This window comes from Morchella importuna (assembly GCF_003444635.1).
Source record: "Morchella importuna strain M04M26 chromosome Unknown Morimp01GS001, whole genome shotgun sequence".
In the NCBI taxonomy this organism is placed as follows: Eukaryota; Fungi; Ascomycota; class Pezizomycetes; order Pezizales; family Morchellaceae; genus Morchella; species Morchella importuna.
The window spans coordinates 773398-795099 of record NW_025763398.1 but is presented as its reverse complement, the minus strand read 5'-3'; the positions used below and the strand labels follow the sequence as shown (position 1 = coordinate 795099).

Sequence of the window (21702 nt, the reverse complement as noted above, 5' to 3'; positions counted from 1 at the left end):
GTATCGATGGGTGATGAAAAGAGGCGAGGTGCGGAACCCGCACAGTACAAATTGTATTCAATAGTTTGCCTCATATCTTACCCTTGTACACAACCCGAGCTAAGCTTTGCGGCTCGGGAGCTAACGAATCTACCCGTATGTGGTTCTAGTAGTCATATGGAAAGTTTAAATTCTAAAAATCGTCATCATGTCACCGTACCCTCGGTACTCATAATTTGTATAAAGTCAGTTTTTCATTGATAAAATACAGAACATTAACTACATCACGACGTATATTGACAGAATGAAATAGAGTAGACCAACATTCCAAAATTCTTAAAAGTGGTTTAAAGAGGTCTTTCAAAAGTGTACATTAATATTGATTTTTTTCGAAATAATCAAGCAGACACAACGTACAGGTGTAGATATCAAATAATCTACGCGTAATTATTCAAACCCCTTTTTAATCCTGCATGCATGTGCAGTAAGTGACTGAGCTTGTCCATCACTTTAAAGGATTATTACCTAATCAAGGTTAGTCTCATGTTGTGTCACTACGCGCAATTATGCTATCGCCGCGTCTTCCCAGAGTCAGCGTGGCACCCTTGAAATCGACTCTCAAAGTACGTAGAGAGCTATATATCCACGCGGTAGACCGCCAGTCCTAACTCACTCCTTTAGCTGCTTCTACTCCACAAACTTCGTACTCAACGCTCTCTCCGAGGTTATTTGCCACGATGCCTTTAGGTTTCGAACGTATATTCACCGGTTCCGCTATCCTGGTGAAGTGTAACTAATTGCTGAGTATGGGCCATATGCATAGGACTGAATGTCCGAAAACAACCTCCAAACAAACTCATCACTTTCGTTTCACCCCTCGATGGACCCGACAAAGCTATCGCTCAGGACTTTCTAGAGAGGGTCGCTGCAATAGTCTATCCAGTGGGTTTCTAGTAAACAGTATTACACATACCTAGAGCCTTCACTAATATCAATCACTTGATAGATAATGAGAGATAACGGTCTAGCCGTCATGTCGTATGTTTCAATATGGCATACAAATATATTACTGGAATAAATAACCTGAAATATTTGCGATAGTCTCGACGAGTTCCCCACGAATAAAGAGTTCTGGGGAAGAAACTGTGCGTGCATCTACCTTCAAATACACTAGTCAACTGTAGCTTATATAGAAAATACAGTCAATGCCGGCGAATGCATCCAGCTTGTCCTCAAGAATCCCAACACAGGCCTCTGGCTCCCCTTCCAGTTTGTCCAAGGAGTTATGATTCACGAGTTAGCACACATCAAGCAAATGGTACTCGCCACCGGGATGCTGGATAGATGAATAACAAGATACAAACCCGCTAACCCTTGCGCAGAATCATTCTCGTGCATTCTGGTCAGTTAACAACAAGTTCTCTGCTCAACTCAGCACTCTCCGCTCCACTGGCTACACCGGAGAAGGCTTCTGGTCTGCTGGCCGTGTTCTAATCTCCTCGGAATGTACCCAGGACCGGCCTCTTGCTGAAGTAGACATGCCGAATTCTCTCTGTGGTGGAACCTACCGTACCCGTACACGCACTCGCAAGAACAGAACTGGTGCAGACCAGGCCACAAAAAAGCCAAAATTAACGTATGCCGAAATCCAGCAACGCAAAAAGGAGCGGAAATTCGGTACAAGTGAAGGTAATAAGGTTGGTGCAGACGAAGACACAAGAGTCCAGCTCGAAAAGGGTGCGAAGGTAAAGAGCGCCCCAAAGGTTGCTAGGAGCGTTAGAGGGAGAGAGCTACGAGCTGCAGCGGCGTTGAAGAGATTTGAGACCCAGGTGAAAAAATCACCGGAGGATGGGGATGAGGATAGTATGGATTATAGTGATAGGGAGGACGAGAAAGTCATTGACGTTGGCGGGGGTAGATTTTTGGTATCTGTTAGCAAAGAGGAAGATGGCGAGGACGAGGAAAAAGCGATGAAGAATGAACTTATGGGATTGGCGGGAGCTTGCGGAACAGACGGCGATAGCGGCAGAATAGGCACTGGTGAGGGGAGTGAGAAGCCGCGAGTTGTCAGAGATGCGCGGAAGCGCAAGTCAACCTCAAAAGAGAGGTCAGAAGCAATCACTATATGCGATACGTCAGATGATGAGCCTATCTGCGTCGATTCGAAAAGCTCACCTAAGAAATCAATAACCAAAAAACAGATAAGAGGAGAGACTGCTACTTCCCCCATCAGCATAGGACAAGGGCTTCAATCCCGGTTTGAGATCTCAGGAGGTTCGAAGGGAATATCCTGCTCGTGCTGTTCAGTCACCAATGAGCCCAATGCAGTACTTTGTACAGTTTGTTCTAATGTTCTGGAGCCAGAAAAGACGGAAAATAAATGGAAGTGCCTAAGGGCCCCATGCAAAGATACCTCATATATAAATGCTGGAGATGCAGGAATCTGCGGTGTCTGTGGTCAGAGGAAGCAAACATAGGAGACTTGAAAATTTGTTGAAATTGGCTAGATTAGATGGGAGTTTTGGTTTGTATTTTTCGGAATACCATATATGCAAAGAATGTAAGAAATGCGTTTTATATTGGCTCTGAGCGACTTGTGGCGTTTTTTACGGCTATGATTTGGAATGACATTATGACAATAAAGTCCTAGAGAAAAAACTACTAGAACGCCTCTCAATTCCAATAATCTACAACCTAGGTTCGGCCCTATCAAGGGTGAGGGGTTATAAGAACCAGGCCTTTCAAGAATCTGGAGTTCTCGGGTATGTTACATAAAGTAAAGTGGAACGTCACTGAGTGATCACCCCCAAACCCCGATTTCTATTTCATTAGTATATCTTTTTAGTAATAGGCAAATGGACTGGAAGATTGATGTCATTATTCTAATTTAGCTTGTTGAAGCTGACCACTGTCACTGGATGAGGCAAAAGACTTTCAAGGTGCTACTGTTTGAGATGGGTCTAACTAGATGAAACCTTGCTCCAGCTTCCTGTAAGTGGTGGTGGATAAATCTCTTTATATTTTACCGTCCGAATTGTTTGGATAAGAGTATCGTTCAGAAGCGAATTTACGGCCTAAGATTTCTCTGAAACCCGAAAGTACCGAGTACCAATAGAATGAATCGGGTAACGAAGTAACTTTCAGTTGAGTGTCTCAGCATCTAGTGGTAGAGTTTCCTACTTGCTCCAAAGACCAAATCTCAGACACATGTAGACACCATAGTCAGATGCCTGAGACACGTAGGTACATGTCGACATGGACACCACTCTGACATCCTTTTCACACACCAATTAGATAATCTGAACCATCCCATCTTTTCTTAGATACCGACACCAGCCCTTGGCGTGGACCAACCCGAACAACACAGCTATCATCTCTAGAGTGCCTTCTCTTAGGGACTTTTAGTTCATTCTTCAATACATGATCGTCATCATTAAGATTGACCTTCCAATTTCTCCCTTAAGGGCAGTCCAAACAATTCTCCGAAACGGCTTAGTCGTACCTGGAGGGATGTGGAAAACTCGGAGATTACCTGTGCGTTAACTCGCTGGGCCAGCAGAATTTGGAGCCGGCGAGAGGTATTTATGTTCGGGCTGCTTCTTGCTCGAGTATTTTACTTGGCTGAATTTGAGACCTTCCTGCTTGCTTGACCCTATTCCGAAAATCTCTGCTTCGGAATTCAAAAAAGGGGCCCCAGACTGACGTCGAAGGTTGCAGTTGCAGTTGCGGGTAGACTAGTACAGACTTCTGAGTAATCAATCCTCCATCCCGACGAAGCGGGCCTTGGCAGCAGATCCCGCGATTCAGGGCTTTCCGGGCTCTATTTTAAGCTCAATTGAGCACAGACGGCAACTCTTCCACCTACATCATACATCATACGGTTTAACAAGAGGAGAGGGGAAGGATTTTTCAGAAGACGACAAAGAAAAGGAAAGACGAAAGAGGAGTAGGATACGCTCGGATCGAACTAATCAGTCCACTCACGCGAGCGAGTGCAAAAAAAATACGAGGTTGCTGTTGTACTCTACTTCTTCCATGCAGGGAGGGTGTTTCTCGAAATAGAATCAAGAGTGAATAAAGAAAGTTGAAGATCGATTAATTGACGTGCATATATCCAGGGCCGTTAGAGATGGAGTTGCTTTTGAAAGTGGCTTCATGGGCGTGGACAGGGGCATGGGCAATTGATCATGAGGCACATCTGATAGAGTTTGATAGCATAATTGCACGAATAACGTGAGAACTGACATGGATTTATAGGTTTATAAGCTTAAGTGGGATAATTATGTTTTCTGATAGTTACTCTACTTTATACTCTGGAGGTGAATGTTCGGTATTCTGACTAGTATCTTCCAGGAATACCTGTTACTCAACAATCCTGACAGAAAAGCCTAATGCCTGGTCTATAATCGTAGCCAAATGAGACTCTTGATAACGCACAAACAAAATCGCTTTGAACTCTGGGGCCTGGATACTCGGGTCTAAGTTATCAAGTTGTGTAAGACCACAACTGTCAGAACCTTGAACAGACAGACGAACATCCAATTCACAGCCTTATATTATGGGGAACATCCATACAATCTCCTAATATTACTGCGTCGTTACCCTGAACAAGATTATCAAATCCGTTGGTTACAGTCGCTCACCTACTGACGGCGGATCCTGTCTGATGGTTCTGTTTGCAGTAATTTGCCCTTGGCGTCCAAAACCTAACTCTTTTATTGGCCTCAAATCCCTGACCGCCATTAGACAGGATCCGCCTTCACCCTGTGAGTGACTGTAGATGCCAACGGCCAATCAGAGTACGCGCCTTCACCAAGCTAGCTATTGGTTCAGGGTTCCACACGAAACTTGTCACCCCAAAGTGCGTGACATTCCGTGACACCCTCCTCTACTTTATGGATAACTTCTTGGCAAAATCTCCTTCCCAGGATCCAAAATGCACGGAATAACCCGTCCACTTGCACGAGCTCAGAGCCAACGACCAGTGAGTGCTCCTTTGAGCACCCAATTGATCCCCGCAAAGATATCATTGCAGCAAAGTGTAGTTGTTTGATCGTTTCTACAAGAGAGGAGGGAGGAGAAGCAAGATGTGCGTCTAATACACATAGGTTGGATTGAGCGAGGACCAAGGTCGAGAATGTAAGGAGAATCCCATACCCTACCGATAACTCACCTCCAAGACAGTGAGGGGAAATCGATGCCGTGCTGGCAGTGATAGGACATGTCTCAGTGCCAGGAATTTGAGATGTGTGATGTGGCTCGATGGTGACTTGACTGTCGGCCTGGGTTGGGGTTGGGTACTACGCGTACATGGGCGTTGGTGGTGGCAAATATTGCATGAAAAAGAGATCTTGAGATCTTTTTTCTTCTCATTCCTTCCCTAATCTACTAACGAATCAAAAGACAGGGGAAGACAAGGCAAGATTTCCGAGAGTAATCAATAAATAAAAAAAGACCTACAACTCGGCAGCAACTCGTAGCAGAAAGAAAATTCATGAAGCATCACCAAAGCTACCTAGGTACAAAGGAAAGGCAAGATCTCCCTGGGCCAAAGCGCACTCAAAGAGAAAAAAAAGGAACGCTCCAGAATGAACGGCCAAAAATAAAATAGCAATAAGCAACCCGCTAAACCGAGGAAAGAGGAAAAGGAACAACAAATCCATTTCAAATGCCAGATCCCTACCCTGGCCTTGCTCCCATCCATGTAAAAAAAAATCCCGACCCACCCGCTGTTCCAACCTAACCAAACCCAGAAATGAACGCCGGAAAGTAAAATGTGCCCTCCCAAAATATATACTGGTCGAAGTGAATGAAGTTAAACAGGAAAATAAAAAAAGTAATAAAAAAAAGGTGTAAGCATCGTATAGCTTTATGTAGAGTCGCCAGTTCGGGGGCGGACGGGGGAGGGAGGAGGATAAGGTGGTAGTGGTAGTGGTAGTGATAACGAAGTGTGGGTGGCGGTATGTAGACGGTGTCCAGCGAATGTCGGTATACGATCCATAAAACGAGCGAAATAAAACGAAAAAAAAAGACCTCTCCGAGTTTCTCAAGTCTGGCACTTCTCCATAGACAAATGGTCTGCAAACGGATCGTAGTTCATCTGGTTCTGTAGCTGCTTCTCGTAGTAGATCCTAATACCACACAAGTCAATCCCCCACTCTCTCCAAAAAATCAAGAACCGGAGGAGATTCACATACCTTCCACAGAGCAAGAAATCATCGATATTCGCAACCCTCCTCGCCTCCTCCCGCTCGCGGATCTCCATCTTGGCCGCCTTCTTCTCCTTCCGTGCCTTGACGGGCGACACAATCGCCTTGACGGCGGCCTTGACGCGGACGGACTTTGACGGCTTGAGGCCGCCGGCCTTGCGCTGCTGCTGCGTCGTGGTGGGGTGGTTGTTGGTGCCGAGGGGGAGAAGTGAAGCTGTGGAGGGCTCGCGAGAGTAGTGGGTGGGTAGCTGTTTGTAGGTTGTGGTCGTCATTGTGTATTGAGTAGTGGGGGGGTTTTGGGTTTGAGTATTGTGGAGGTGGAGTACTGAGGAGTATGAGTATTGATGTAGACCGATCCGATATTGTAAGATGTTGTAGCGACCAAGTTACTGTAGGTGTAGGTATTCTGTTCTGAATTCTCTGGCGCAGTGTAGCGTGGTAAATAGAAATAGGATAAGAGACGTAAGTGGGGGCGTGCGATCGAGGTGCGGGAATCCCATTGCCTTTAAAGTCTGCTTCTTCTCCCATGCCATGCCATGGCCATACCCACCCACCATGATGGCATGGCACCCAACTAACTCTAGCCCTGATCACAGCAGGGAACAGAAACCCCATCCATCCATCCACCTACGTAGACAGCGCTGGGGCCAGTCCGGCGGTAGGTGAGGTAGATGTCGGTCGGTCGGTTGCAACGGCTTGAACCAATCCGTGCCCCTACCAACCACAGGGCTGTGTGCGAGCGAACGTGGGTGGTGTTAGACACTGTTAGTTAATCCGGATCGGATATGTATCTAGCTAGAGTAGCTAGCTAGGGGGCCCGGGATGGAGTCTGCGCAAGGGCACGCGTTGAGATGGGACTGGAGGCGTGGTGGTGTGCCATTGGGAGGACGTTTTGTGCACTTGGTTATCGCGAGTTAGATGGGCCGCAGCTGCAGAATGATAGAGTAGAATGGAGGTAGTAGAGTGTAGGTATGTATGTAGGAGGGTGAGTATGTCGGGAGAGACTACAGATCTACTCTAGCTGCTACTCTATTGGTGCGGCGCATGACGATACGGCGTCGGCGCGGCGGCGGGCCCGGTTACGTTACGTTAATTGCAAGTTTTTGGTTTTGGCCCGTAGGGTAGAGTATCATCGTGCATCTGATGGATGGGGCTTATGAATGTGCAGAACGTAGAGTAGAGTAGAATGTAGTAATAGTAGAGTGCGTGTGTCAATAATTCGACTCTGCCTGCTCTGCCCAATGAGATGTCTAAGCTGCAGATCATGTCAGGAGGTGGTGAAGTAAAAAAGTAGGTACTATAGGTGGGCGCAGCTACTCTAGCAGCACAGCACTTCTGCGCGCGGCAAAGACTGGATTTGGGATTTGTAGTTTTCGGTAACCCTCCCGGCCCGAAATCTTTTTTTTTTTTGTTTTGCACCTACGTTGAGGTCGCGTGAGTTTGTGTCGTGCGATCGGGGACGGTGAGGGGGGCGCTTTAATTGCATGAAACGCTGTTTTACGGTGTTTTACGGTGTTGGAGTGCTGCAAGCATTTCTATCTACATACTCTACATGGAAATACCTAGCAAGAAGCTGTCATCACGATACCTACGTAATACCTATCCCTCGCTCCTCGCCCCGACGTCTCGGACAGCTGTCGCATCCGTCTGTCTGGGTAGCATGTTCGTTGTCATCCTCCCTCTCCCCGTCCTGGCTAGAGTGCATTCCTCAGAGCCACCTCTAATAATTGTTCCCCATCCGGTTAGCCCCCCGTGCGCTTGGCAGCTAGCTAGCTAGCTGGTATTGTACAGCAAACACCGGAAACAACTAGGTAGAGTACTCTGCTCACCGGTCCCCACAGAACAAAGACTGTTGTCGGATGTCTCAAGTATGTAGGTAGGCCGGTTAGTTGGATGGGATGGATGCACGTGGGGAAAAATAAAATAGAGCACTCTGGAGGATCGACATGTGTGTACTAGTACTACATGTAGGCAGCAGTAGTACTAGTAGGCTTGTTGCATATAGGTAGAATGCGGATCATATGGAAAATGGGTTTTAGATCTCTAATCTAGTGGCTACACTACATACCTGGTGATGATGAGTCGAAGCACCTGGTGGGGTACTGTAGTGGATGTTTGTTAAGGCCCCCATAATACTATATATCTGTAGAAAGCCGCTCGCGCGAGAGAGATTTGAATTCTCTATGATGCAGACAGATATCGATCCGCATACCTTCCTCATACGCGCCATCGAGTCATCATCCTAATGGATGGTAGGGCGGTCTGTTTGTTCTTTCAGAAGCCTCCTTGCTACAGCTGGCTGGCCGGTCCGACGTACAAAGAGCTGGGCAGGACCAAGTATTGATTTCAGGCATTCATAACGATTACATTAAACCGTTCTTTAAGAACTCAACAATGCAGCGAATAAAGGCCCGAAACTCCATTCACTCCCCGTCGCCCCACCACCCCACGAATCTGCACTATTTGTGCATCCATAAGTACTACAAGATTTCGGCCGAGGTTTCGTTTTTTTTTCCCACCAGATAAGCTTTCCGAAGAAGGACACGGGGACATACTCGAGCCTAAGCGCACCTACCCGTTATTCCCCCGTCTATCCCCTCTACCCCTCTCCTCCTCGAGTTTGTGCCCCTCTCGCTTCCCGGTTACTAACAGATCACCCTCCTCCCGTCCCGTGTTTCTTGTTTTTCTTTGTTCAGTCCGAGTACCTTACCCTTGTTGTGTCGTATCATGCTAGCATGTAGCAGGTTAACTTGTCTAAATCACTCGGTCATCGTGCAGTACAAGTGAACACCTTGGTATCTTGAAAAACGTTTTCTCCAGCGGTGCTAATGGCGGTGTTTGGAGTTCGTGATTGTCTATATAGATGGTACTTGTAGTTTTCCCAGTTTGCGATTTTCTGGCTATAACGATAGCTAGATTGTCGCTATATAGAATCTATCTATTTACCGGTCAGTCGCTATATCAACACCAGTAATCGCCTGTTATTCAGCAACTTATAACCTCGAGTCATTAATGGAGGACCCCCAGCCCAAACCTCCGCCCGCATCATCACCGCTCCCGAATACTCCCGCTCACCCCGCCTCTCCTCCCACGTCACCCCCAACCACACCCATCCACCATGAAGACATCGAGTCCCAGTTTCCCTCACCGCCCCATGAGGAGCTCGCCCACCAGACTGCCCAAATTCTCTGCACTCTCTCCACTGCCCCTCGCGTGCACCCTAACCACAGTTCCAACTCGAGCGCTCTAGAAGAGGACGCAATGGCATTCCTCAGCTCCGCGCTCCAATACACCGTCCACCCCGTCACTCCCTTGCCCTCGCCCTCGCAAGCCATCTACCCACCTACTGGGGGGAAGCTGATGCAGTACGAGGCCGCAGACCCGAAAAAGATGTATCCGGACATCAGCGTCAGCGAAGAGGAGTGGACAGCGCTGGTGAGCACAGAGTATGTGCCGAGTCCTATCGTGGAGGAGTTTTTGCGCGGGGTGATGCCGATCGATGGGACGGTCGAGGATCGGCAGGGGTGGTATGAGTTTCTGTGTGATGACGGGGGAAGCGGCGGGGAGGAGTGGTCGAGATTTTTGAGTGGGGGTGTTGATGTGGACGGTGCCGGTGGGGAGGTGTGGTAGGGATGGTGGGGCAGTAGGAGTGATAAAGGTGGGTATTGTAGAGGGAATTGGTCTGCGGTGGGTTATTGGGAAAAGCCTTGGTGTTCTTTTTATAAGGCTTGTCCGTGGGTTCTAGCTAGAGATATATTATTATTATTGTTCCGTTAGCGAGAATAAATCATATCCTTTGGGAATAGTTACGTGTAGCTTGAATTCAATCACAACGTGATATCATGCCAAACCAATGTTGAATTCAGTAAAGCATCCGACCTAAGATCGTAGGACAGCTTAACCGGGTTTGGACCCCTACTATCTCCGGAGAGAGAATCGAAGCACTCTTCCCTATATTCTGCGTATTAAAGAAGTCCGAGTGACCATCCATGATGCCGCTATCAACCGATTCCACACACCCAGTCCTGCGACGAGTAGGTATAGTCGACAACCTTTCCGATTTATAGTAGAATTTTATATATTGTACTGATGGCTATTCCCTAGACTGTCTACCAACAGCCGCGACGCCTTGGAGGATGGTGCCGCCCGTTGAGGCCATATTTAGAGTTCGGGAACTACTAGCCAGCTTAGCCATCCGACTCGTCCGAGTGAAGGATAGGACTCTCCGGGTGTGCTGGTTGTTTGTTCGTGTGGCTACGGAAGGAGGCAGCCACTCTTAAGCGCGCGGGTGACGGCTTGGGCTAAACTGCCAGCGCCCGGCCGCGCATATCCTTCCATTGTATACAAGAATACTTCACTATCGGAATGAGACATTATATACAGCAAGAAGGAAATTACTATATATAATTTATTGCAATTAATACTTCTCGATCTCTTACTTTACCTATCTACATCCCCTGTATGCAGCAAAAAAATCAAAAAATATTTCTTAGAAGAAATTCAACAGCGCCGGGGGGGATCGAACCCCATCTCTTCCGGCAATTGTTCCTACGGCTACCCGATGGAAGCGCATTATCCCCTATGCTACCGGCCTGTTGCTCGTACAGTAGCTGCCAGAGCAGATTGTAAAGATCTCTCTCCCGTCATTGATTGCAGATAAGATCTAGAGAGATAAAGAGATTTTATGAGCCAAGGTTACTCCGTCTCATGCTATGAGATTAATGCCTGCTGTATTCCATTCAATGGTGAGGTCGCCATTCAGGTGCAGGGTTAGATTTTAACGAAACTTTTTCGGTACATATTCTTTTATAGTATAGTAGATATGGCACCTATATATGGGCAACCCGCACCACTTCAGTACGAGCGAACCCATCTTAGACGTCATGATGGCCCCAGAGCTCCGCCCTGTAATTCAAGCGCGCCCCGGTTAAATTGGAGGGAGTCCCTGGGTCTTGTGATACGTTCCAGCCGCATATCATAATATTGGGGAAGATTCTGCGCTGGGATTGACTGGGCTTTGCGGTAGCTGCTTCAGTTGATGATTGATCAAAGTTAAGATATAAGTCTATGTTAGTCCGAATTTTCTTCATGGGATATCACTCGGAGGCACACACCATAGTATCTCTTAGTCTGACGATGCTGCCGCCCTATAATAGAAGAATTTCACTTGTATGGAGATCTGTTATTTGATAATAGATGATAGAATCTGTTAGTAAATCCACACAAAATCTGTTTCTTTTTTTTTCTCTCTCCAGATATGGGAGGGGGAGGGGACAGGATTTTTTGCACCGGCGAAGGGATAGTACTATGTAGCCACTCACTTTATTCTTGGCAGCTAGGCACCTCGTGAAGAGCTCATCGATAGTAGTATGTGCTCAGTACCATGAATAAAATAGTGACCTCACCGCTGCACGGTTACAGAGAGAATAAAGGTCTATCCTCGAATATTAAAAGGGAGGAAGGTAGGGATAGGGAATATATATATGCGACTTGCACTAGGACTCGTGTCTTCATAACCTCCCGTGTGCGTGTCCTCTGGTGATGGTGCCCTTTAGTAGTTGTGTCCTTTGGTGGTTGTGTCCTTGTACTCAGTGAAGTGTGGCTCCACATTCCAGTAATAGGAAGTGGGTTTGAGGTCTCTTGGCAGTACCGCGGGATGTTCGCGCCGGGGTGGGCTGTTGTCTAGCTCCGCTCGACGTGTACTTATGCTAAGGGATGGGTAGAGACCAGTGGTGTCGAGAGTAAGTCACGAGACCATTGGCAAAACAAAACAAGACATGCGGACAACACAAGAAGAGACAGGCCCAAGTCCCTGAATATACTCAAATCAAATTGAATTGTCAGGGCTCCGGTTCTCTCTTTAGTTTCACATCTCAAGAACGCTACTAAAGGAAAATAAAAGGTTTTGAAGTAAGGCTCTACCCGGGATTCGAACCCGGCAACTCGCTGTCGTACTAAGTTTCTGTTCGAGTACACATTCCACTGTGCCGATAGAGCTTGAAGAATTATAGGCTGGAGGAGATGGTAAAGATGGATTTGCATTAATTCATATTACTTCAGCCCTACTTGGCTCGCGTGAAGAAATAAGCTTATACATCCATGTACCAGAAAAAAAGGCGGACCACAAGAAATATCAACAATAAAGAATGACAACTATAATACATGAATGCATGTTGGAAACAGAGACCACTATTACAGAACATCGACGAATACCGGGCAGCCGAAATCGAATCAGAAATCACTCCTGCTACCGTAAATCCGGGCAGGCCTTAAGTGTGCAGGCTCACTTAATAAGCTCATCTCACGTTCCCGGGTTGTAGCTCCGATCTTTCTTTTTCAACCAAGCACCGCACGTTTCCTTGTCTCCGAATAGCCTATATCTCAGCTTCCTATGCTTCTTGCTCCCTACGCTATTTGGCATGCCTGTTCAGATTCTCATATCACATTGAAGAGTGCAGAGATGAACACAAGTGAGGATGACTATGTGCGAGTGCTTGAGGATTGTATTGGTTTAACAGAAGTCTAGGAGGAATCGGACTGCTTAAATAGCTTGAGCTAGGTTGTGACACGGTGGTCTGATTCCACGGGACGACATTGTGGCTTGATGTGTCCGATAGACAGGAGTCGGGACACGTACACGTTGTGACACCGTGGTCTATATACATGTAGTTCTACATTGTGGCTGTGTGTCCGACACAAATCAGGACATGTTGTCTCTAGCCCTTAGTTTGTCAGAATCGGGTCGGTGCTGCTACTTGTTAATTACTGCCCGGACAGTGACGAATCTCACAGTTAGCTTTGTGTCAGTCACAAGCGGTATACGTATGCCCCACGAGGTGCTTTGGGGGGGCGCGAGTTACATAAAGTTACTCTCGGGCTTGTTCGAGGTTTTGACAATACTTATGAAAATGGATATGTGGTTCTTAGTTCATGCAATAGGTGAGTAAAATTGAAGATCAACTTCTGCTTTTGATGTGCTTTAATCCTTCGGAATAATCAATCTCACAGAGATTACTGCCACAATAAATTCAACCTCTATAAAAAATTCCCCTTAAAATATTTACAAACCCCTACTCCTCCCCCTCCCCCTCCCCCTCCCCCTCCTCCTCCGCATTCTTTATAACCACTTCCAACACCTCCTCCACAAGCCCCCACCCCTCCGCACAAACCCTCCAATTCCCCACCGCACACCTCACCGCCTCCCCCCCCTCCCACATAGTGCCACTAACATACATCCTCCCATCGCTATTAATCCTCTCCTTCAACCGCTTATTAACCCTCTCCTCCCTCGCCCGAAACAGCACCACGACAAACACCCTCCCCACCGCCTCCTCCTCGCCCCCAGCACCCGCAGGAAGCAGCTCATACGCAGGATGGCGGTATATGAAACGTGCGATTCCACGGGCGTGGGTGACCAGGCGTGTGACGAGAATTTTGTAGCCAGTGCTGCCGTAGGCGTGGAGCGTAGCATAGACGGGGAGGGCGCGGAAGCGGCGGGAGTTCTCGAGACCGATGTTAAGTGGGGAGGGGATTGCGGCGGGGGTGCTGGTGGGTGGGCTGGAGAGGTATGGAGCGGCGTTGAGGAATGTGCTGGTGAGGAGGGCGGGGTCGCGGGTGAAGAAGAAGCCGCAGTCGTAGGGCTGGGTGTGTTAGTAGTGTAGATATTTGTTAGAGTGGGTACGGAGTACTTACTACGTTGAGGAGTTTGTGCCCGTCGCCGGTGATGCTGTCGGCGAGTTCTAGCCCGTCGGCCCAACTCCCGACGTCTCCCATGGCGCCCTCCGCGCCGGCGAGGACCCGCGCAAAGATACCAAAGGCCGCATCAATATGGAGCCACGCCCCGTACTTTGTCACCAGCGCCCTGACCTCCCGAATGTTCGTTATGAACATCCCCGTATTCACCTCTCCGAATCCCACCACTACAATACTCACCACCCCCCTCTGGCTCCCCGCCTCCAGCCTCCGCTCCAGCTCCTCCAGACCAAACTCCCACGGCGCATCGGGGCGGGACAGGTCATGTATATTCCTCCTTCCAATCCCGACCGTCGACGCCGCCTTCGCAACCGACGAGTGCGCCGCCGCAGAGAGGATCTGGATCCCCATGATGCCCGCCTCCACGCACGCCCCCAACACCCCCATCTCACCGACCGATGCCTCGACGGGACTGTACCCCGCGAGTATCAGCTTCTCCCGCAAGAGGTGCTCGCGCGCGCATGCCAGCCCAAGGATGTTACTCGCCGTTGCGCCGGTCGTGAGCGTGCGGCCGCGCCACTCCGTCGTATCGAGGCGGAACAGCTGCAGCAGCATAGAGAGCGCAGCGCTCTCGAGGTCGGTGGAGACGCTCTCGTGGGGCAGGTGGACCTGCACGTTCTGGTCTGCGAGGGTTACGAGGATGTCGGCGGCGAGGGCCGCGGGGGTGGTGCCGCCAGTGACGAAGCCGTAGTAGTGCGGGGAGGTGGACTGCGCAGGGAGGCCCGGGAGGACGTCGGTGAGGAGGTGGGTGAGAGTTTTTTTGGCGCCGAGGCCGGTGGCGGGGAGGGTGGTGATGGAGGCTTTGGCGGCGGAGAGGGTGGGGGCAGTGGGCATGGCGGGAGGTGGGGTGGAGGGGATGGTGAGGGTTGAGGAGATGTGGGCATGGAGGAGGGCGAGGATTTCGGACTGGTCCGGGACGGGGACGGACATGGGGTTTGCGGGGTTGGACATTGTGGGATATAGGTACTAGAATTTGACTCGTATTAATACAGGCACGTACTATCTTAGGAATTGGAGCAAGGTGATATCTAGATATATTATACTCACCTCAATTGACAATAATAATTGCTGTATCGTATCTGAGATCTAGATCTATATATCCCCAGCTATACATATAGGCACTCCTATGACTCCTCCATCTCGCCCCCTGAATAGCTCTGCATGTAGTCAGTCACACGTATGCGGGTGCTTCTTGGACGTCGGAATAGAGACCCTGTCAGTGGCTGTCCCCGTTACCTGTCACCTTCCCATAGTTATATTCCCTGCATGATCGATGCTGCAGCTATCGTGGACTAACCGGAAAAAATAATGTTCCGTCACAGCCGGAAGTCAGCGTCATACAATTATTATTATTGGACGAACTCAATGTTTATTTCTGGTAATGGTCGCTTCGCTATTAATTATATTGAGCACCGTCACGTAGGTGGTAACCTTTTGCTCCACCATGCTGCAGCTGTGGTAGATCAGCGATAAAGCCTGTAATGTTGTCAGCAGCAGCCAAAACCTAGATCAAACTTACTGCCCTCTTTAATTGCAGAATCTGATCGTTTCTAGTTTCGATTGTTCTACCCGATACCTGCTCTTGTACGAACTAAGAACCACATATCCGTTTTCATAAGTGTTGTCAAGACTTCGTGGTGTCCGAGGCAGACCCTTGCGTTATAAGGTAGAAGTAACTTTATGCGACGTCCTCATCTCAAACTACCTCGTTGGTGTACAATGGTTGTGCTGTTGATATAAAGTTGGATCTAGAGACGGAGTAACGCTGCAAGATCAGTCTTAGAGGCAAGGTTGCTGTAATCCAAAAGATCCAAGTGGCTTCTGCAAGGACTAGAAACGTCATGCCGACTATCGGACACATGTTAAGCCACACTGTCATAACATAGAGCCAAACCACGGTGTCACAATTGCCTGACCAGACTTATTTAACCCGCCATCCTCCCCGCGACTTCTGATAATACCATGGCCATCCTCGCCTGTGTTCATCACTGCAGTCTCGGGTGTGACCCATATCCAAGGGAACACAACGGCCCACAGCGTGTCGCGAGGAAAGGAAACGGAGGAGAAAGGAAGGATCAAAAGCAACCCGGGTATCTCCAATCTTCTAAACCCGATATTCCCCTTTTTTCGCAACCCTGCCCGGGTTCGCTGGAGTGATTTCCGATCAAATGTCCGGTTTTCCTCGTCAATGTTCCATCCTAGCTATCTCTGTTTCCAACATTCATAGACTGCATGTACTCAATTTCTTTATTATATTGCGAGTGATGTGTATATAGAAAAGTATATCAAGAGCACCACCCCCTACAATTCAAGCACTCTAGTAAAAAGACCCCTTGAAATTTAAGATTACCGACAGACAAAGGACAAATAGCGGTATCTTTTATTCAAGGCTACGAGGCATCATATAGCATTTCCAAAGTGAATACGTATACCACTAGCTACAAACATTCCAACTTCCACGTAATACGTCCAGCTCACCGACTCAACACCCAAACATCCAGCCAGTTGGCCAGCAATCCAGCCAACCAATCACCCCACAGTACCCACATCTATATCCACCTCCAGCCCCATGCCTCCCCCCGCCCCCCATCTCCCCTTCAAGGTCCACGAAACCGTCAAACTACTCCTCACAGAGCCCGAACTCAGCATCTACAAACGCCGACACATCATCTGCAAAATCGACGAAATCAACCCCTCGCACACCCGTGTCCAACTCATCAGCGGATGGGGGGTCATCGACGAGTGGTTCCCCCTTGACAGGGTGGTGGCTGCGGAGGATATGTTCTTCAATCCGGTGAAGGGCGCAGCGTACATCAAACTAGACCTGAGGAGGGCATTGATGCAGGATCGAAGTTATGGGTTTCGGAATGTACGTACATGTTTGCTCTTTTTAACCTTTTTTGGGGGGGTGTCGGTTAACTGATGGATGTGGATGTAGGGATCACACTCGTATGTCTGCTCGACGAAATGCCGGTCGAGGTATTGTCCGTGCTTTCGGGCGGGACTGGATTGTGATGATACATGTCACATCTATCATCCTAATGGGACCAGTGAGACATGTACCAACTATGAAGATGATGCTGTCGATCCTGCTGTAAGTTGACACGCGCGGCACTTCACTTACATGGTTTGATATGGGGGCTTTGCTGATGTTGGGAAATTGAAGGCCTAGGGATATTAAGATTTTTAGTTGGAGTGGTTTACGAACTCCTGGTTAATTGGCTTCTGATATGGGGGAATTACTTAGCTAAAGTTTTGCATGCTTGTTTTATATATAGCTATATACACACTGAAGCTGTTGCTAACAACGCCTTGAGCTGTAGATAGTGCTATACTTTGCTATAACGATACTCTGTAAGACTTGAGGGTACATAATAGAATTGCTTTGCCTTCCTCTCATGCTGTTAATTTCAAGTATGTGCTGGTGTGCGGGGAGTGGTACAGGGCGAGTACGGGCGCGGGCAGTCGTACGTCGGTGTCCGGCTGTGCACGTACGCTTAGATATATATCCGCATGGCCCGCATTCTGGCATGCCGAGCGTTGGCTGATCAGTAGCCAAGCTGCCCGAGGGCGGGGCACCCGCAAGGCCCGGCTTATAGATAACAGGCCGGCGTTGTTTAGTGGACCGCGCCCTTCGCACCTCGACAGACGTGGTGACCTAGCTAGCTGGGTAGATAGAAGAAATAACTCGGGTGTAACTAGATAATGTCCGACCAGGTCGGCTTCATGGAGTTTTATCGCTATTGCACACGGGCAGTTGTAGGCGGGCCGGGGAGTGCCGGATTTTCTGGCTCCAGATATCATTTCCAGCAACACACTCACCACCAAAGAAAGTCACCCAGTAACCTACACCCTCCAACCGAAATAGAATACACCTGCTTGTACCACCTAGTCCGTTACTCCACCTCCATCAACTGAACTATCCATCCATCCGTCAACCCACCTCACCGCCTGGCGAGTCGAACCAGCAGTCACAGACTATCACTCGGTAACATCACCGGTGTCGACCAGCGTTCTGCGTCCCAAAAGGCGACGAAACTCGCCTCAATAAAGCTCTGGGCAGACCAGGGGGATCTATACCACACGTGGGGTGTGGGAAATCTCCTGCAGAGACGTATATAACCACATAGATGAGTTTCGACCGAGTGTAGAGAGGGAACCGCGGCAGTATGGGTCCAGCTAGCGTGATCAATACAACCCCTTTTGGACCGACGTCGGGTGAAGCTGGAGTATGAAGGTCGGTGAGCTTCATTGCTAGATCTCTTCACACGGCATATACAGCATACATAGGACGTACGGACCTAAGAAGTATGTGATGAAAGTTGGGACGACGTCATTCAGCACGTTGTATTTCAGTCAGGAGAAGATATGAAAACGGATATATGGAGACAGAATTAAGCCGATCAATGTTGATGACTTGATCATGCGCTCAGGGAACTAGCCCCCTCTCCGCCGACGCCTCCTACTTGCTCGCTCCCGGCTAAGCCTATGGCCAGCACTTCAATCGTTTACGTATATGTATACAGGTTGATCCTACTAGCAACGTCGTATAGAATATTTGTAAGGAATATCAGAACCAACCAACAAAACTCCCACCCCCAACTCACTACTAGCTAGCCCTTAGTCTTTGCATAACCCATATCCCAAATCCACACAACGTTGCTGAAACTTCCTAGCTGCCCCACTGGACATTTCAATATATACGTGATTACAAACCAGACAACTCAAATACAAGCACTATTCTAATCATCTACGCTCGAACAGACTCTACGAATCCCCCAAGCACGCTTATCTCTAATACGAGTAACCGACGTCGCCAGGAACTAACAAGTAGCGCGAGCGAGTGATATCCTATGAAGATGATATAGTTAATTATATAAACGGGCATCGTAGATGAGGTGTTCTAAGTTATAAGAGTAGGGTAATAGGGACTATCTACTATACTATAAAAGAATATTGTCAGAAAATGTTTCGCTAAATCAGCCCAATCCTACATAGATCCGGCCCTGAACATTGGGAGAGAGAGGGAGACCCAAATTATGAGTGAGCTGCTAAGATACATGTAATCAAGCTGGCAATAAATTTTTAAAAGATGAAATTTACAACAAGTGATTCTGTGGTCATATTCCCTCCACGGGGGTATGGGCCCAACTAGCAGCTCCATTTCCCACTACCGGTATACATCCCACTAGAGCAAGTACATGTATGTATTGTATGTGACGCGGCGGGCCGTGCTCTACATAAGCCGGGGGTAGCAGCACTATCAAACTTAGTGTCAGTTGAGATTGTGTACCTGCAGCTGAGCACACATAGATCGACACCGCGCGCACCTCACCTGCACCTCTCAAACACAAGGCCTAGGTCCATCACCATTCGAAAAAAAGCCTTGCCATGCGATGCGGGGGGGGGGGGGGGGGGTAGGAAACATGATATATTTCCAATGAATTTTTTGAAACTCTAGTATTACACTACGCATATGTATAAGATTAACAATCACAAAGAAGGAAAGAAAAAAAAAAGTTGCAGGTTTTTTTCTTCAAAAAAAAGATATAAAAATAAAAAGAGAAAACGCCGCGCCGCAACCGCAAAGTGTCCCCCCTTTCCCCCCCTTTCCCCGCTGGAAAAATCGTTTCCATACATAAACCCATGATAAAACAAGAAACAGGACCACGCCCAATGACGAATAGTTGTAAAAAAAAGCCGCACCAGGGAAAAGAAAAAAGCATCCACTGACAGATAGACGGTGAGGGACCAGGCAAGCTGGTTTGGCCGGTCTGATAGTCTGTCCATTTTTTTTCTTTTTCTTTTCCATAGGCTTCTCCTCCAAAGAATCAGAATATCTCCCTCCATCTCTCTCCCCTCCTTTTTTTTCACCTCCTATATATATATATAAAAATAAACGCCAAAGTCGTCACTCACTGGTTTTTTTTGTAGTGTGGGGTTGTTTGGATTAAACGCGGTTGTACATTCCGTTTCCGTACATCTTGCTATGTCTCTGTGACATGGTGTTCTCGATAGGCGAGGTTGACTTTCTCTTCTTTGACCTGCAGCACATGCAGAGACCCAGAATGATGAATCCGCAGAGAACGATACCACCCGCACCGATACCGGCAATAAACAAGATGTTTGGGGGAGAGCCCTGTGACTCTGTAGCCTCAGTATCAGCCGATGTGCTAGTAGCCTTTGCAGCAGCAGTGGTCTTTGTCGCGAAAGTGGTCGCTACGGCCGACGCTTCTGTCTCAACGGGTTGCTCCTGGATGACGGTTGGTGTAGCAGTTGCCTCCACGGTAGTACTCTGTGCGATTGCGGTGGTCTTCTGCGCAGCAGATGTGCTCGCAGCAGCAGAGGTGGAGGTGGCCTTTTTTGAAGTTGACTCGACCGCTGAAGAGGCTGAAGAGTCGGAGGTCCCAGAAGCACCGCCGTATGTAGAACCGGGGACGGAAATGTCGAATGGGGGACTATACTCGTAGGTGCCAGTTGCATCGTCGAGGATTTTAAAACCGTATTTGTCGCCTTCGGGCATGGTACCGCTGTCTTGGAGACTTTGGGGGATGTTCCATGTGTATGATCCGGAGTTTTCGATGTAGGCTATGGATAGTTGGTGTAAGGTTAGAAATACGTTCCTATTCATGGACTGATGTGGTAATAGTAGGGAGTAAATAGATAACATACTTGCAACTATGTCGATATCGAGGATATTTGTTGTTGGTCCCTTCAAGAGCTTGATAGTGACGGTTCCCGTTGTAGTAGGCTAATAATAATAATGGACCACAGTCAGATCCATAACCCCAAGCAAAATTGTAGCAGTGACGTCCGCCAGGAAGGTATTGAAGAAAGGACTATTATCATACAGTCCACTTCAACGTCAGGGGTTCTGAGGCGTCTATCGTGCCACCGAGCGGGTGCGTGAACGCATTCTGGCCTGTCTTTTGCTGAGCACAAACGACGGCTGCAAACGAAAGGGCAATTGAAACAAGTGTTGAAAACTGCATGTTTGTTTCTAGATAATTAATTTGTTTGTTGTTATTTTGTATATGTCTGTATGTATAGTATACTGATCTGCGTGTTTAAAAAAGAATGGACGCACAAAGGCGAGTAAAAAACAATAGCTGGGAAAAAAAAAAAGAGGGCGGAATCCAAAGGACGGCGGGCGTATCAAAGGAGTGAGATTTTGCCAACGGGGGATTGAAAGAGAAAAGAAAGAAAGATGGGATTGGGGGCAGTGGGGTTAGAGTTATATCTCAGTATCATAGTAACCTAGCTCCAAATCTCCCTATATAGCCTAGCCGCATGGCTAGGCAGGGAATGAGTCCCATGGTGCATAGCGACGGGTGGGTGGGTAACACCGCCCCCGTGCACGATGATGTTTAAACGCTGTAAACAATAGTGTGGCAAGGATCGGGTATGGTAAACCGTCATTATGCTTCAATCCTAACAATTAGTAGGCCTGTTGTCTGTCAAGCTTCAATCTTCCTCCTCTTGAAGATATTTATCACGGTCAGGGGGTGGGTTATAATTATTATATGCGCCACATTTGATACGTCTGCGTGTACGTACGTACATGTATGTACACAAGTAAGACCAGAAATTCGACTCCCGTTTGAAAAAAAAAGAGCAATTCGCCGTGATAGGTTTGGGGTTTGTTTCTTCCTTTCCCCAGTTTTCTCGGGGGTAAACTTCCCCCTCCCCTGGTCCCGACTCAATATCCAATCGCTCCTTCCTTAACCGACGACGAATCAAGCTTTGGAGAACTTCAACCGAG

The 21702-nt window shown here is 48.1% G+C and overlaps 6 protein-coding genes across 6 annotated transcripts; 3 read left to right on the top strand and 3 right to left on the bottom strand.

The window, feature by feature from the left end:
- Positions 1 to 716: 716 nt before the first annotated feature.
- LAJ45_00170 (uncharacterized protein) lies at positions 717 to 2359 on the top strand (the record flags this gene model as incomplete). Its single annotated transcript, XM_046109772.1, has 7 exons — positions 717 to 735; positions 803 to 921; positions 986 to 1017; positions 1081 to 1124; positions 1182 to 1297; positions 1362 to 2280; positions 2349 to 2359. The coding sequence occupies 7 exons, from the start codon at positions 717 to 719 to the stop codon at positions 2357 to 2359; spliced, it is 1260 nt and encodes a 419-aa protein (XP_045976465.1).
- A 3666-nt stretch (positions 2360 to 6025) lies between these two features.
- LAJ45_00169 (uncharacterized protein) lies at positions 6026 to 6460 on the bottom strand (the record flags this gene model as incomplete). The annotated part of the gene is made up of 2 exons (XM_046109771.1): positions 6026 to 6110; positions 6177 to 6460. The coding sequence occupies 2 exons, from the start codon at positions 6458 to 6460 to the stop codon at positions 6026 to 6028; spliced, it is 369 nt and encodes a 122-aa protein (XP_045976464.1).
- Positions 6461 to 9200: 2740 nt separating this feature from the next.
- Positions 9201 to 9818, top strand: LAJ45_00168 (uncharacterized protein; the record flags this gene model as incomplete). The annotated part of the gene is made up of 1 exon (XM_046109770.1): positions 9201 to 9818. The coding sequence occupies one exon, from the start codon at positions 9201 to 9203 to the stop codon at positions 9816 to 9818; it is 618 nt and encodes a 205-aa protein (XP_045976463.1).
- Positions 9819 to 13258: 3440 nt separating this feature from the next.
- Positions 13259 to 14891, bottom strand: LAJ45_00167 (uncharacterized protein; the record flags this gene model as incomplete). Its single annotated transcript, XM_046109769.1, has 2 exons — positions 13259 to 13828; positions 13881 to 14891. 2 exons carry the CDS (start codon positions 14889 to 14891, stop codon positions 13259 to 13261), a joined length of 1581 nt encoding a protein of 526 aa, XP_045976462.1.
- Positions 14892 to 16509: 1618 nt separating this feature from the next.
- Positions 16510 to 17112, top strand: LAJ45_00166 (uncharacterized protein; the record flags this gene model as incomplete). The annotated part of the gene is made up of 4 exons (XM_046109768.1): positions 16510 to 16809; positions 16879 to 16889; positions 16992 to 17034; positions 17107 to 17112. The coding sequence occupies 4 exons, from the start codon at positions 16510 to 16512 to the stop codon at positions 17110 to 17112; spliced, it is 360 nt and encodes a 119-aa protein (XP_045976461.1).
- A 2778-nt stretch (positions 17113 to 19890) lies between these two features.
- LAJ45_00165 (uncharacterized protein) lies at positions 19891 to 20932 on the bottom strand (the record flags this gene model as incomplete). The annotated part of the gene is made up of 3 exons (XM_046109767.1): positions 19891 to 20528; positions 20613 to 20691; positions 20792 to 20932. 3 exons carry the CDS (start codon positions 20930 to 20932, stop codon positions 19891 to 19893), a joined length of 858 nt encoding a protein of 285 aa, XP_045976460.1.
- Between the last annotated feature and the right edge of the window lie 770 nt (positions 20933 to 21702).